General features: G+C 39.8%; 1 protein-coding gene across 6 annotated transcripts in view; it reads left to right on the forward strand.

The window, feature by feature from the left end:
- Positions 1 to 14,970, forward strand: part of LOC135487302 (tyrosine-protein phosphatase Lar-like) — a 294,416-nt gene that overhangs the window by 209,838 nt on the left and 69,608 nt on the right. For 3 of the 6 annotated variants that reach the window (XM_064770915.1, XM_064770911.1, XM_064770913.1), the window contains 2 exons: positions 12,076 to 12,252; positions 14,371 to 14,454. In XM_064770915.1, coding sequence (XP_064626985.1) covers positions 12,076 to 12,252; positions 14,371 to 14,454 — 261 coding nt within the window. The remainder of the gene's footprint in view (positions 1 to 12,075; positions 12,253 to 14,370; positions 14,455 to 14,970) is intronic. The other 3 variants (XM_064770914.1, XM_064770916.1, XM_064770919.1) reach the window with 1 other exon arrangement.

Consider the following 14,970-nt stretch of genomic DNA (forward strand, 5'->3'; position numbering starts at 1 on the left):
GTTTAATCATAAGTGGCTTGATTGGTTATGCACTAACTGTATCCTAGTTAGTCCCAGGCCCTTCTTGCTCCAAGGCCACGAGAAACTTTTCAAGTAAGCTCAAATTGTGTAAGTTAGTCTTGATGATAAAATAAAAAGTTTATGAATCACATATTGAATAACTCGCGAGTCCTTGAGCCCAAACAGTTGACTCATCAACTGCTGAAGCTAAAAAGTTTTATTCCTTTGTTTCCACTTGATCTGAAATTGCTTGTCCTAAAAAGTGAAACAAGACAATGATGGAAAACCTGCCCCTGTAACGACCTTGCCGCATGGACGAGTTAGTGATATTATCGTTCCTGGGCGGGGTACATGGATTTTGAATAATCTTAATTGGAAATACGGCGTTGGTTCTATTAGGCGAGCTCCTGTTATTCAATTCAGACCTATTTAAAGTAAATTGCCTTGGAAATCAATTTCCATTCCCGTTTGACCGGCGAGTAAACATCGGAAATAGATGCACCTTATTTTCCGTGAGTTCGATCAAGCCGTAAGAGAATTATGCTAAGTTCTATTGCAATTTGCATGTCTTATCAGGAAAATTGATGGAGCTCTTCATCGATTTTCATTTCAGTTCTATGGCATTGTTGAAGTACTTTGAAAATTGATGTTTTTAGCATCTGAAGCTCTTTATGTTCTTGATTACTTTGTCTTCTTGCCTTTGATCCCTCTCTAAATTTCTAGCCCTGTTTCTTCGTTTAGTTGTATCCTCTAATGGACTGTTGATCACCGAAATGAAATCCGTCAAATGACTATGATCTGCTTCATCTTCTACCTCAAGATTCGGCACATTGAACTCGAGAAGATACAACCTTGTCCTTTCCAGTTCATTTATTCGTCTCAACATTGGATTGAGAGATTTCTTTAAGAAATTCTCCCTGATGAAGATGTTATTGAATTGACGTATGAAAAACCTGCCTGTGAAATTATTGCTTACAGTCTGAAATTGGCATATGCTGCGAGGTGTTAGATACGACTGCACCTATTCTGCGGCAATCTTTTTCTGTCGCATGACACTCATTTCTTGTGGCTAATCGGATGTGGCATCAACATATTATTGTCCGCTAATTTAGTCGATGGGTGATCAACTTCAATCGCTAGTTACCGTTAGCTTACAACCTCAGAACTTGACTAGTCAGGTGTTAGCATTCTGATTGGCTGCGTGTTTCCATGGCGACAACATGGTAACGAGTGTTTACCTTGCCAACTACCCCGTAAAGGACTGCTCACAAGTGTCCTTACACTGTAGATAAAGGTATTCCCTCATGTTTTGATGGGATTGAAATTTAATCTTCGTGCGTTGATTATCAAACGCTTCCATGTTAATGACCCGCGAATGTTGTAATAAAATAATGTGCATGGGGTGCTGAGCCTCCATCAAGGATATAATGGGTTGCATAATGGGATGTTTCATGGAGTGTATCATGGGGTGTGTCAAAGGGTGCATCATGGGGTGCATCATGGGGTGCATCATGGGGTTCATCATCGGGTGCATCATGGGGTGCATCATGGGGTGCATCATCGGGTGCATCATGGGGTGCATCATCGGGTGCATCATGGGGTGCATCATGGGGTGCATCATGGGGTGCATCATGGGATGTATCAAGGGATGCTTTGTGCTGTATGTTTGGGTGATTTGTTTGTATGTTGCAGAGGCAAGCGAGCATCTCCCGAAATTGTGAAAAAGATGTTAACCAATTATAAGTTTATTGGGAGTGCTTCCTACACTGTGTAGACATTATTGCCTTGAGACTTCTAAAGAGCAGCATATATTTCAATTGGCTATTAAAGTTGAGTAATTAGACCTGTTCATACGCTGATATTCCTACTTAGCTCGTGTAATATAATACAGCTTTGCAAGGAGCTAATGCAATGGCAAACAAAGCATTTAATGAGGTTCTGGAATATACCATTGGTTGTGTTTGTATGGGATAGTCTTTATTGACTTGGGTTTACTTCCAAGATCTGATGCATTAGTGTTTCTCTGTAATATCAGAAGTTTGACAAAAAGATAGATGCTCACATACAGATACAAGCTGTTGAAATGATGTGTCAATGGGTTTACGCAGGTTGAGAGGTGACTTTTCTAGCGAGGAAAATAGGTCTGTTTCACAGGCTTCCGACAACCTGGTTTAATCTGCCAATGCAGTATATCTATGTTTTGAGGAAAGTTACCTGGGAAGGGTTAGCTTGTAGCCCCATGTTACAGAGCTTCATGACAATATACACGTGCAATATCAGACTCGCGTGCCCCAAGCTACACTTTTGCAAAAATGAGATTACAGCAATGTTGAGCTAACCATAAAGGTTCCTCCATTAAGAAATTATTGAAAAGAAATGTTCCTTCCCATGATCTATTTTGACTTGAGTGCTTTTGCTTGGTGTTTTAAGAATAAGGTGGTAAATATTGTTAGAATACGTTTTAACCACATGCGAGGACAGAGCCCAATATTCAGTATATCTGCTGAAGAAAGAAAGACACTGCTTTTGGGCAAGATGTTGTTACCTCTATCATCCAAGATGTTCTCAAAGTTGCATTTCTGTGTTCAAAGTTTCAAGGCTTGTTCAGGTCAGGCAAATCGTGAAGTGTTTCCCCTTCGGTAACATGGTGCCCCTTCTATAAATACATAGTTGGTTGTCGACTAGTGTGTATTGTTATCTGCTTCTAAGAACAGTTGCATATCGGGAGCTTTTTGCTTCCGCCCCTGCAGCAGTTCCTGATAACAAATGCAGACCATGTCTTCTATTGTCTTTCTTGGCATATGAAAGAGTTCCAGTTATTCTTTTCATCTTCTTTACATCGTCTTATAGAGGAATGTATCCGGATTTGGGAGGAAGGCCTGTGTTGATCACCACCTCTTCGTTCCTCTTCGGTAGCCTTACCGACTTTCTGTTTCCTCAAGACAAATGTTTGTGCCTACCCTGCAATCAGAGAAAGAGTTTCCCCCTGGGCATTAAAATGTTATTTCCAAAATAAAATCACAGCCTAGACTGGTTCCCAGTGACAATAGAGAGGTTGTGCACTGTCATGACTCTCAGTTCAACTCCCAAGTTGAATTCGCTGCAGCTGTTTAATACAGCTCTCAGGATATATTTCCGTTGCCAGGTTTGTCAAATCGCATATCTTATGGTAGTTATTCTAGTGGTGTTCAGGTGCTTGTCAGCCCGATTATGTCCTGAGTAAAAAGTCTATCGCTTCAGCCCCTAAATGTAGAGGGGATCATAAATGACAGAAGTGATGATAGAGTGGCAAGTCTTCTAACTACCATTGGTGTTGGGAGTGTGTCTATCTTATGTTTTCAAGCCAAAACATAGAACATTTTAGGCCGTGAATATGAATATGAATGTGGCAGCATGTACGGTTGTGTGAGTCTGTGTGACTAATACCTTGCAACTAATATTGAGTTGAATAATTGATGCAAGTATGTATGGCTTGAAATAGAAGAGGAATTGGTCTAATGGAGTCCATGCTCGACAGCTTCACCGTGGTCTTAGCTGGGGAATTGTCTACTTCAGCATGGAACAGGTTTTCTGTCTCTGTTTTCTGTTACCGGTTTTGTGGCTGTGTTGCTCACTTTCAGGAACATCAGAGGAGGGTTTGGGAGTTGTTATAACCAGCCACAAACATGCAGTCCTGATTCTGACTCAAGTCAGATGTGGAAAAATGCGGTCTAACTCTTGGATATGAAAATACTTCCCCCAACTTGTGGTTGTGACGCAGGAGTTGTGTTACAAGAAAAGTAACTAATTCCCTATATGTCTGTTTGCAGTTGCAGAGAAAAATGTGTTCTCGTCATATTTTCCATTAAAAATCCTACTCATGTCAGCGATTTTATTACCAGCTTAAAATAGGTTGAACACATCTTAGTGTCCATGGGCGATATCTTAATATAGTAACCGAATCCGATGATTTCTTCTTCAGATTTATGACTCCATGAGCTTGTGCCCGTACTTTCAGCCATTGTGTGGCCATATTTCATTTATTTGAACTTTCATTGTTGCTTATATTGTTTCTTATCCTTTCGTTTTAGGTAAGATTCATTAGTGAGAAAGATGGGTAAGGTAGGAAATTTGTCTGCTTAAGATGGAGAGCAGCCAAGTGATCAAGTCTGGTCCAGAATCTTTGATTGAAACAGCTTATCATCGATTGAAAAAACTGATTCAGGGCCTGAATTGGTCTATTTAATAAATACTGCCAAAAGTCTTCATGAAATCTTCCTATTTGATGATTGCAACTTGCTACATGCTAAGTTTTTCTTCTAATTGAGACACCCTGTATTGCCATGAATCTTTCTGGTTGAAAATAACATACCACCTTCTACAATTTAAAATTCCTCTGGATTCAAGAAGCGTATTAACTCAACTAAAAAAATCTATTCGATTATTGATGAAAATTACGAAGCTCTCATGGATGGCCTCAGTTGGTCGAATCATGTCATGATGGACCCCATGGAATTCTGCATTCCATAGATTAAATCTGCTATTAGCTTGCTACTGCTGGCAATGTTGCTCGCTCGTGTGATGAAGGAATGATTTTTCGTGTGCGACTGGTTAATGATAAGGTGGAGGGTGAATTCATCTTACATCATCTAAAGACTCATGATATACCGTAAACTGACAAATATTTACGGGGAGCTACGCAGATAATCTCAATTTTCTGAAGGCAGTGTTGCCAAAATCGCAAAAAATTGTGTTTTTGGATTGGAAAACTGAAAAAAATTGTTGATGTCAGTCAGTGAGTCCGACAGTCTGTCAGTCCAGATATAAATCATGAAATATATTTTTCTCATTTTTTGCACAAAATGCCAAAGTGAGAGGCACGGAAATTTAGGGATTTGCGGTATCCAGGCACTACAATATCTGAATGAAATTTTGGTGCGATTTTACATCACCCAACATGTAACATTGAGAGCAAATGTCCTCTAATTCCTATTGTCTTGATAGGATTTAATGATGTTCAGTGACTGGAACATTAATGTGATATGGAAGCGCATAAACCTGCATTGCATATTTATTGACTGGTACTGGGTGTGTTAACTCAATTCAAGTTTCACTTCCCGCTGTTAAATGAAACATGAAAATGGCATTTTTGTGACAGTGGATTAGAATGAAACTTCAACATTGAAGGTTTATAGTGTGTGTTCTCTATCTACCCACACAGAAAAACTTGTGGTAGTTTCTGTGACATTTTACTAGTTGATGAACACCTTAACAGAATTTAGCACTTCTCTCTAACGTTTTAAATTCAATTTTGCCCTCATTTGCAACTTCAAAGACCGAGTGAAATTGGCTCTAAGATATAGCACTATCAGTTTTTGCTTCTCTTGCGCAATAAAAAACAACAGCATGTCATCCTTATTTGACAGGGAAATAATTGCTGTCACATTTCCGTGCTGATCAGTGTTTTCTGTCATGTAACTTCATGCGCATCTTCTCTTTAGCAATTTATTAGCAGTTAAAATGTGGACTTGTCTGCCATGGCTGCACTTCCTGTTCCTCTCCACTTTCCTCTCAGCTAGTTCCTGCTTTTCCGAGGTAATACCGCAAGAAAAACCTTTGAGGCAACTAGGTGTTGGAGGAATCTGGTTGCCTACCATATCTCACTTTTGAACACAACTGCCTGACTCAGCGGCTAAACTTTTATCCCCAACCGGATTTTCCAATATTGGATATTTAATCTGTTGCTAGAGGTACCTATCATTTAAAGCTTTCGGGCCAAAAAAATTAAACTTTGGTGGAACCTTATTGGTTGATGAGAGTTCCTGCCCTTGATTTTTTGCCCCATAGCCAGTATCGTCTTACTTTTCTCGCAGCATTCTTTCTTGAAATCTAAAGTCAGAATCATATTCCCCCAAGAACTATTCAAAGTTATTGGGTGAAATTGGAGATGGTACCAGGCCTGCTAAGAGGTGGCTCTGCGAGTATGCCAACTACTGAGTTAATTTTAGCTTGGAATTGAAAATAAAGTTGGAGAATGCATTTCAGCCAGAAATCTTTCCAAACTGTCCTTTAAATAACTTGCTACTGAGTCATTCATAATGTGTAATTATTTTCTGTTGATACTGGCAATGCCGTTGGCAGTGGTCATCTTTTCATCGCGGTCTCGTGGTGAGCCACAGCCTTGTCGAGTATCGACATGTGCGATCTTCAGGGGCCTCTGCTGACGTGTGGATCTCATTGATAAGCGCGGTGAATAATGCCGGTGGTTATCCCGGCTCGATTGCGGTGACATTGATGGCACCACTGCGCCAAGTTGTTGGCTATTTCATTTGGTGAGGACAGCGCTGGACAATTACCGTTATTGGGATGGTCAGCTAGTTACCCGAGTAACAAAAGCTGCTAATTACTGAACTAATGCGTAGTTGACGTTTCAAGACGGAATTCTAGATCCGTATCAACAAGTTAGCCTCGTTGGGTCAACTGGTCCGGTAATCCAGTATGTTAGACAATACAGTACACAGTAGCTTTGTCTTTTCCTCAAATGGCTCCAACCAAAGAGGGCCAACCAAAAAGCTCACAAGAGCCCAGCCACTCGGAGAAGAAGTATCATTATAGTCTCCTCTTATTGTAAGATCTTAGCTAACAATGAAACTTTGGACCATAATCAGTGCCCTAAAGAAAGCCACACAGATATATCACGTACATGTACACCCAAATGCATAAAATCACACTTTAAAGCACAAATAAAAAAGTTATTTTGTAAGTTTTCATGCATTAGGTGACTGTTACCTGACAGCATTCTCACAACCTTGTGTCTGCCACCTGTTTGCTTGATGTTTTTTATGCACCGAATGCCTTTGTGCCCCAGCGTTTAAAATCTGTTGACAAGACATTTGAGACTGTCACGTAAGGAGGAGTTGTGATCCATTAATTGATTTTAAAAGGATGTTGAAGGAAGTTTTCTTGATGTGGAGAGGAAGCTGAGTAACAGGTGAATAGCAAAAAGTGGAAGAGTGTCAGCCTTGTAAAATACTATCCTGTTTGTAACATGAACCTGTTAGCTCCACAGACAAGGCCAAGGGGAGATGGATTTCAAGATGTCATGAAATACGATCCATGCAAGTGCTCTTCGGCATGCAGTAGTCCACTCAGATCATTTATATGCAAGGCCCACTCAGCAGTTATACACCAGCCTTCATTCTATTCTCATCAATTCCGACGAAAATGTTCAAACATTGAACCATTCATGTGGTGTGTCTTGGTTCAGACATTTGACATCTTTGCCTCCTCCCATCCTCCTATGCTGGGTTATATCAGATTTGCCAAAATTGATTTTCTTTCCGCGTCTTCAGTTTCGTTTTGATGATATTTGGAGTGGTGAACTGGTATATTGCATGTGGCATGGTCTTTGAGGACCATATGGAGCATGGTGGTGCAGTCACTCCATATTTCTATTTAAAAGTCAACCAAGTATACCAGTTACTGCCTGTTCAGACTCTAAATGACAACCAGGTATACCAACTACTGCCTGTTCAGACTCTAAATGTCAGCCAGGTGTACCAGCCTCTGCCAATTCCAACACTGAAAGAGCCATGCACTGCCCATTGCCACTGTAAAAGTCAACCAAGCAGGCACCTGCAACCATCTAACATGTCTAATGCTGCTCTATCAGACTGGTCCTTCAGGCTAGACACGATTGATGAGGTTTTGCTCTCCTGAAAGCTTTCAATTTGGCCTCGGGCAGAAAAATAATGATCTAATCCCGATGTGGCGCATCAGGAAATTTGCGTCACATTTTATTACATTATCTGATATGGTGTCCCTTGTACTTAATTGGTGATTTTATGGATCCTATGTGCTAATGGCAAAGTTTGAGTAGTGCCTCTTTCAACTGGTTTCTGATCTCTCTTGAAGGTTGACTTTCAACTGATAATGGACTTATGACCTGACTGGTGACTTTATTTTTTGCGTCCCTTTTTTGGAACTAAGCAAATTCTTTTCAGTCGTTTTCATATTGCCCTTAGGGAAAGAACAAAAATAGGAACTCAGTGTAAGAAGGAGGTGTAAGAGGTTAAAACTGTATTCTCTACATGTGGCCAGTGGCCTTCCAGTAGATGGTGTGTCTGGACCACTAAGCTTGAAACGTGTCATGAATTTCGAGACAAGATTCAGATGACTCCTCGATATAGAGATAGGATTTGTGGCCGAGAGAGCAGATTCTGCGGAAGATACTATTGACAGGTTAGCAAAGATCTGCAGATTGTTGCCTGTGTGACTTGTGACCTAGGGTGGTTTTCTCTGATGTGTTGTTGGAAGATGAAGGAACTAAAGGTGATGATAATGTGAGAAGCTGACTTGAATTATGGTTTGGGATACCATTGATGGTATAGTCGTGAGGAGACTGATCGGTCGATAGGAAAAGGTACCTAGCCGATTGCCTGATCAGGTTTTAGCTCGTATATATCAAGCTTGATCTGATTGGTTCTGTGGCAATCAACAATCATTTGGACTTCCATGAGAGGCTGGTTCAATATTTTATCAAAAATGGCAGACTTCAGAAGTCTTAGGCAATTGCAAAGAAAAGAAGAAGAAGAATCAATGAATAACTTTGAACACATTGGGTACGTTCTGTTCCGCAGTGCTTCTGGTATGAAATACAGCTTTGAAGTTGAAGTGCTGTGTTCACTGCCAGTGCATTTATCATTACCCTAAAACAATATCCTACAGGAAGAGTCGTCCCCTCCTTGTAAATAACTATGTAGCGTGTACAGAAGCGCTGTCTTAATTGGCTTTGCTCGCTGACATATCTCTGACATGCTAGCTATTTATGTAACCTTCTAGGTCGCGTGACGACCCTTGAAAGCAATGATATTGTGTGTGTCAATTTTCCTCCAACATGCTAGGCTATCTCTGTATCATTATAGCATGCAATGTCTCATCATGCGCAAAATGAAAACGGCGCCAATAGACTTGTGTGTATGACAAACCAATTTGGTGGCAAATTTTATTTTTTGATGATGTACATGTAGAAGGAGGGCTGAAAATGTGAAAGTTAAGGTATGACGTACGAACAGCTGATGGTACATTGAAAATTGTTTGATATATCCATTAAAAAACAAATTCATGTGGTTTTCTAATGAACGTAGACTTTTTTTCATCACCAGCACTCAGCTAAATTTTTAGCACTGATGTTTTTAGCATGTTCAATTTAATTCAATTTCATCATGAAGACAAACGATGAAGACCTTGAAGGCGTAAAATATGCATGGTTATTTTTAATCGGTATTTTTGAATGTTAGTCGATAAAGCCTTACAATTGAAACGTGTCATTTTAAAAGATATATATAGGCGCCTTGGTATTACATCAGAAATATTGGCCTTCACAGAAAACAGGAGTGGTACATCAAAGAATCATGAAGGGGAAGGTCAAGTTGATATCAACTAGATTGGTCAAAATCTCATGTACATTTGTGCTTACCTCTTGTACAAATCTACATTGTTCTCAGACAATGTCAGAATATCATAGGGTGAAACGAAATCTATCAATAAGAAAGTTTGTTTCAGTATAGGTTGGACACCACCACTTTCACATCAGTGCTAATCTCCTGTACAAATGTACGCAACCCTCCAGAAAATCCATGGTGAAATATAATCTGAAATTGATTTTGGCATAGGTTGAACGCAATCTCATGTACATCAGTGCAAGTCTCCTGCACGAAATGTAAATTGTTCTGCAGAAATTGTAGGTGAAAGAAACGATTGATGTAATGAAGAAACCCATAATCAAGTGATTGATTAATGATTTTGTGATACATGTAGGTATCAGCTTTTCTTGCGCAGATTCGATAGATTCCCGAAAGCCTATGGGCACAATTTTAACGGAAATGTTGCTGCTTTTGATCAGGTATTTTCAATTTTATTTCACCTCATGATGATTGCAGCAAATAATGGTTCGTTGTCTGATAGGTATGATGAAATTATATGTGTCGTTTCTTGACATTAGAGAAAGGGTGAGGTTTAAGGTGATTTTGATAGTAATATGACTCCAACACTTATAAAATGCTGGTAGCTTTCTTTTTCAAATTTGGATATAAACGAAAATGTTGTTGTAATATAACATATTATTGACTTTCGGAAATTCTGCTGCATCGATTGGTTAGGATCTCAATAGTTTCTATGAAATTTGTTTTGACCTTTTTAGGCTTATTTGACATTTCTACAATGAAGTATTCAGGGATATTTGTTTGTGTGTTTCCATCCATGTTGGTGATATCTGGATGGGCATGGCACAGGTGACAGCCAGTTCAGTAACTGTCTCCTGAGCGAGCTATAAATATGTACTTTAATGTTGCCCCCGCACAATAAACTAACAAACCACCTGTTGATATCATATTGGAAATAGATGGTAAGAAACTTCAAATTGATGTCCTAAAGGTTGGATTACAACATCCTCACCAGTAGGTTTTCAAAACATAGCATGTTTTCCAAGGGGGAGAAAGGCCTGTGGTTGTTACAAGGTTTCCAGTCTTCTTTTAGGTATCACAAAAATTACGTAGGCTGAGATTCCTTTCTGAGTTTCGCTTAAGCTATAGTGAAGAAAAGGGTGTGACTGGTACTTTTGAACCCAGGGTTAATGTCAGAAGTGGGAAAACATGGATTTTGTAGCTCCCCCTAATCCAAGCACAAAGTTAATATCTATTGGTTTTCTCTAGTCTAATGTCTTTTAAGATTTAGATCCGGGTATGGCCAAGTGCTAACCAAGTACGGAAGATCTATAAAGACAATGGCATTAGAGACCAGTATGTCTCATTTAGGACCTCATAAATCGTGTTTAGAGCATGTTATAGCCCATTCTTCATTGGAAACTATATTCATGACAGAAATCCGGCTGAGAAAGGCAATAGCCAATATCGGTGATGTATTTGTGGTGTTTGCGACATTAAGACGAACAGGCATTATCAGTGAGATCATCTGGAGCCTGTATATATTCATAGCCGATACACCTGCCGTCGGGTCATTAACGCTTCGGCTGAGATCCGCCATTGATTTTATGTGTGGCCAATAAGTCACGTCGCGCAGACTGTTGGTAAGAGTGCCCGGCTTAAAGTTAAAGTTTTGAGTCTCAAACTGTTAAAGATTAACATCCAACTAGACACTTTAAACATAATCTTACCTAAAAACGTGTCAGTACTGGTAGTCTTGCACATCAAACTCATGCGTGGTATCGGTAATAAAGCTAGCCTTGACATTTTATCTTTGTGAAAATCCCCGTTTCTCATCAATATTGACAAGCAGGCATTTCCTAAAAGCTTTCCAATTTGTAATTTCTCTACTTATTATTCGCTGAATGATTAATGTTGCAGGTAAAAATGTCTCTAAACGTTTTCCGCCCCAAGGGCAGCAACCGGCTCACACAGTCCAACAAGGCGCTTTTTGATGACATTAATGCATTTATGATGTTCTAGAACCTTTTATGTGTTCTCCCAAAGAGAATCTTAATGTTTGATAATCTTCATAACACGAGTTCATGATCTAGGTTCTTCCTTTGGAATATTCTCGAATACGAGTATGCCTGTCTCTTTAGTATGTCTGTGGATGCAAATATTGAAATGAGTTTTGGTGGAAATGCAAGGTGATTAGCTTGTTACCATTATCTATTATTTACATATTGCCGCAGGGTACAATATGCGGAACTACCAATATATTTTATCGAATTTTGCTCTCTCTAAGAGTGGTTTGTCAGCAACTAAGCCGTTTCAGCATGCAAAGTGTTAGCTGTGAACTTTGACCTAAAGAAACGACTGCTCCTGATTGAAACTCATGATTCTTGCGTGTGATTTTGCATTTTCAGACTAAGCCACCAAATAATGATGATATCTTTAGTTGTGCTGAAAGGGTGGATGTCATCCTGGGTGCCGACAAATGGCACCCAGGATGACATCCACGGCACCCAGGACGACATCCACCCTTTCAGCTTTAGTTGTGTTTAACATTGCCTTTCCTTTCACAACAGCTTCGACCCTATTATTTAAATGAGAGTAATATGATATTGAAGAAGCTGTCACTTTAACTCTTCTATCTTTCTTCTCATTACAGCGCCACCAAGTGGCTATCCTAGAATTACGGAGAATCCAACGCTAAAAGCTGTTGAGAAGGACCGTAACACGGTAATGTTGTGTGCCGCCACAGGAAATCCCGATCCGACTATAACATGGCTGAAGGATTTTATACCAGTGGATATGAGTGATCCGCGGCTGACCCTTCTCAGTTCTGGTGAGTATGGCTATCAAACGTGGCCATCAAGATCTAAAGACGTAAGGGCCACTGGAGCAGATGTCTGTAGAACTCCAGGGGACACGTCTGATGGAGAGTTATGAGTTGTTTCCCAAGGTGTACCATTCCCTTTTGCCATGGAATTTTCAATCCTTGTGAGAGGTGTCTCAGGAGTGTTCGCTAATCAATTTAGTGGCAGTCACTTTTATGATGTTGTCCATCATGTTCGTGTACTCTACTTCAGAGTTCAGCCATATTATTTGTTCAGAAACCTGCCTGCTATATGTGGTAATTGCATTCGGGGGCATAAAAGTTCAAACGACATGCTTGTTCTCTCAGACAATTCTGTTCCACTGGTCCTTTATTTTACCTCCTAATATCTCTTTAACAATGTAATAAGTTAATTCTGTAGCTCAATGACACTTTGTACTTATTTTTTCTCCAGTTCTTTCAATATCTTTCACTTCCATCACATTAGATGTTGTTGAATTCTTGACTAGCACAGCGTGTGATATTTGTGGACAAAAGTTGCATATTATGTTTGGTTTGCATGATGTTTGACCATTTCAGTTTCAGCCCCCCCCCCCCCCCACACACGCAAATAGTTGCAGAAAGTTAAGAACTGTCAAAAGAGTCCCTGATATTAGCAGGTCCCAGTGACAGTGATAGTGACAGTGACAGTTGTTTTCTGTTGTAATGGTCAACCTTAAGTATTACAAAAAGAAACACCCTACCCACATCTTCCTGCATGATTTTAGTAATTATTTATACTAACTACTAAAAAGGGTTCAGTTAAATTAGATATTCGTGTTACTGAAACTCATATCAATACCATTCGTTGTCAACTATCTTGAATAAAGATTCTTGGAACATCGTCCTAACATTACTGATTTACCGTTACTATCACTGCAACAAGTGATGCAAATTGCCTTCATTGAATCAATGCAAGAAGCAGAAATAGTCAAATGCATTGCCTGAATTAACCTGGGAGAAAAAGATTAATGTCGAATTGATTGGGTGGGCATATTCCAACCCAACAGCCGATTGGTCAGCTCCCCTGAATGGAGAATGCTTGCCACATATCTGCAAACTGTGTTAAGGAGATTGCGCCCTGACCAAACGAGGCGTTCCCTATGGGGACTTACACGACAACTTTGTCATTGTTACCATGGCAACAATAGGTGGCTAATCGAGCAGAGATTTCATGTGTACCCGACATGAATTTGAAACATTTATCCATCCCTCGATAAGGCCACTCCGGCAACGATTGATCAGAGCCAATGTTCAGTGGGTGTTCTCAAATCCCCCTGGTTGCGGCCTTTGATAGAACAGATCAATCGTCTTCTATACCAGTGATATTCCAGGGTCTCTGCCAATGGATACGTCGGGTACACACCCTAAAAGATCAGTTCCTCAAAAGATTGGCTCCAACATCCATGCAGTCACTATATAGCATTTGAATAACTGAGTTAGTTTAGTTGCATTTGTATAAACTTACTCAAAAGTTCTTCAGTTGTAAAAAAAATCATTGGAATACATTGTCCCATTTCCCACAGGAAAATCAAAGCTAATGTTCTTCACTAACTGCCCTGTAGACTAGTGTATTTGCAACTAATATGGAATGAGTTACTGCAATTGAAAATATGATGACATGAAATAAAATATAGATCCTCATTAAAAGCATGATGGTCAATAGTGGATGTTGACGAGAAATGTTCAGGATTTTCCGTTTTCTTGCACTGGTCAAACTGAATGATTTTCAGGCGCTATACACAACCTACATTGAATGCTGATGAATATATCCAACATGTGTGTCCTCTTTAGCATGTAGATGTACAGTGGGACCCCAGTAACACAACCACTCATGGGACCGAGGTTGAATGGTCGCGTTACCGGGGTGGTCGTGTTAGTGAAGTTGAAAATCTGGGGACAAAATGCATGATTAAGATTTCCTGCCAAAGAACCCTCATGTTGTATTCTTTATTTAACCATATTTTTAACGTTTTTATCCCCTCCCTCTTAAAGATTTAGTTTCAGCATCTGACGTGTTATTTTGAGTACATTCTAATGGACAATTTCATTTCCTTTCAACTGAATCTTTTATGTTTGTAATGTCAGGCAATGATACAAAAAACATGAGCTCTGACGTAACTGCCCTCAAAGTAACAAAAGACCCGCATTCGGCCCGAATCGCCATCGACGGTAAGATGCAACAAGAATGGTGACGGGACTATTGCTTCAGTTGCATGACATTTCTGCTGCATTATAAGCTGGAAGCACACAATCTTGAAAATATCTCTGTGTGCTCCCAACTTTACTAGCGGTTTATAAGAAGATTGGTAATGGGATGAAGCCGTGTAACGCGGAAAGATCGCGATATTTAAAAACATTTTATCCAATTCGCTGTTAATTTCTGGATTTTTTTCCCTTCCCAAATACATCTCAGTTTTCCTGTTTGACAGATTTCACAATCTTTTTGGATGGGTTCATCGCCATACCCACAGAAATCTTTAAAACTTTTTTTATGAAGACGCATAAAAAACCCCTCTGTTGTAATTGTGAGCGAAGGCACTGTTGTGTATTGTAGTGCAGTTGTAGTAATTTTGTGTTCAGCTTCATCTGTAATAATAGATAAAGGCTTGTGAGTGCTCAAAAGCCTGATACACACAAGCAACTAACTCTAGGGCAACTTCCCACATGGCAACTATTCTTGCGATT

The sequence above is a fragment of the Lineus longissimus genome, chromosome 4 (assembly GCF_910592395.1).
Source record: "Lineus longissimus chromosome 4, tnLinLong1.2, whole genome shotgun sequence".
Classification (NCBI taxonomy): domain Eukaryota; kingdom Metazoa; phylum Nemertea; class Pilidiophora; order Heteronemertea; family Lineidae; genus Lineus; species Lineus longissimus.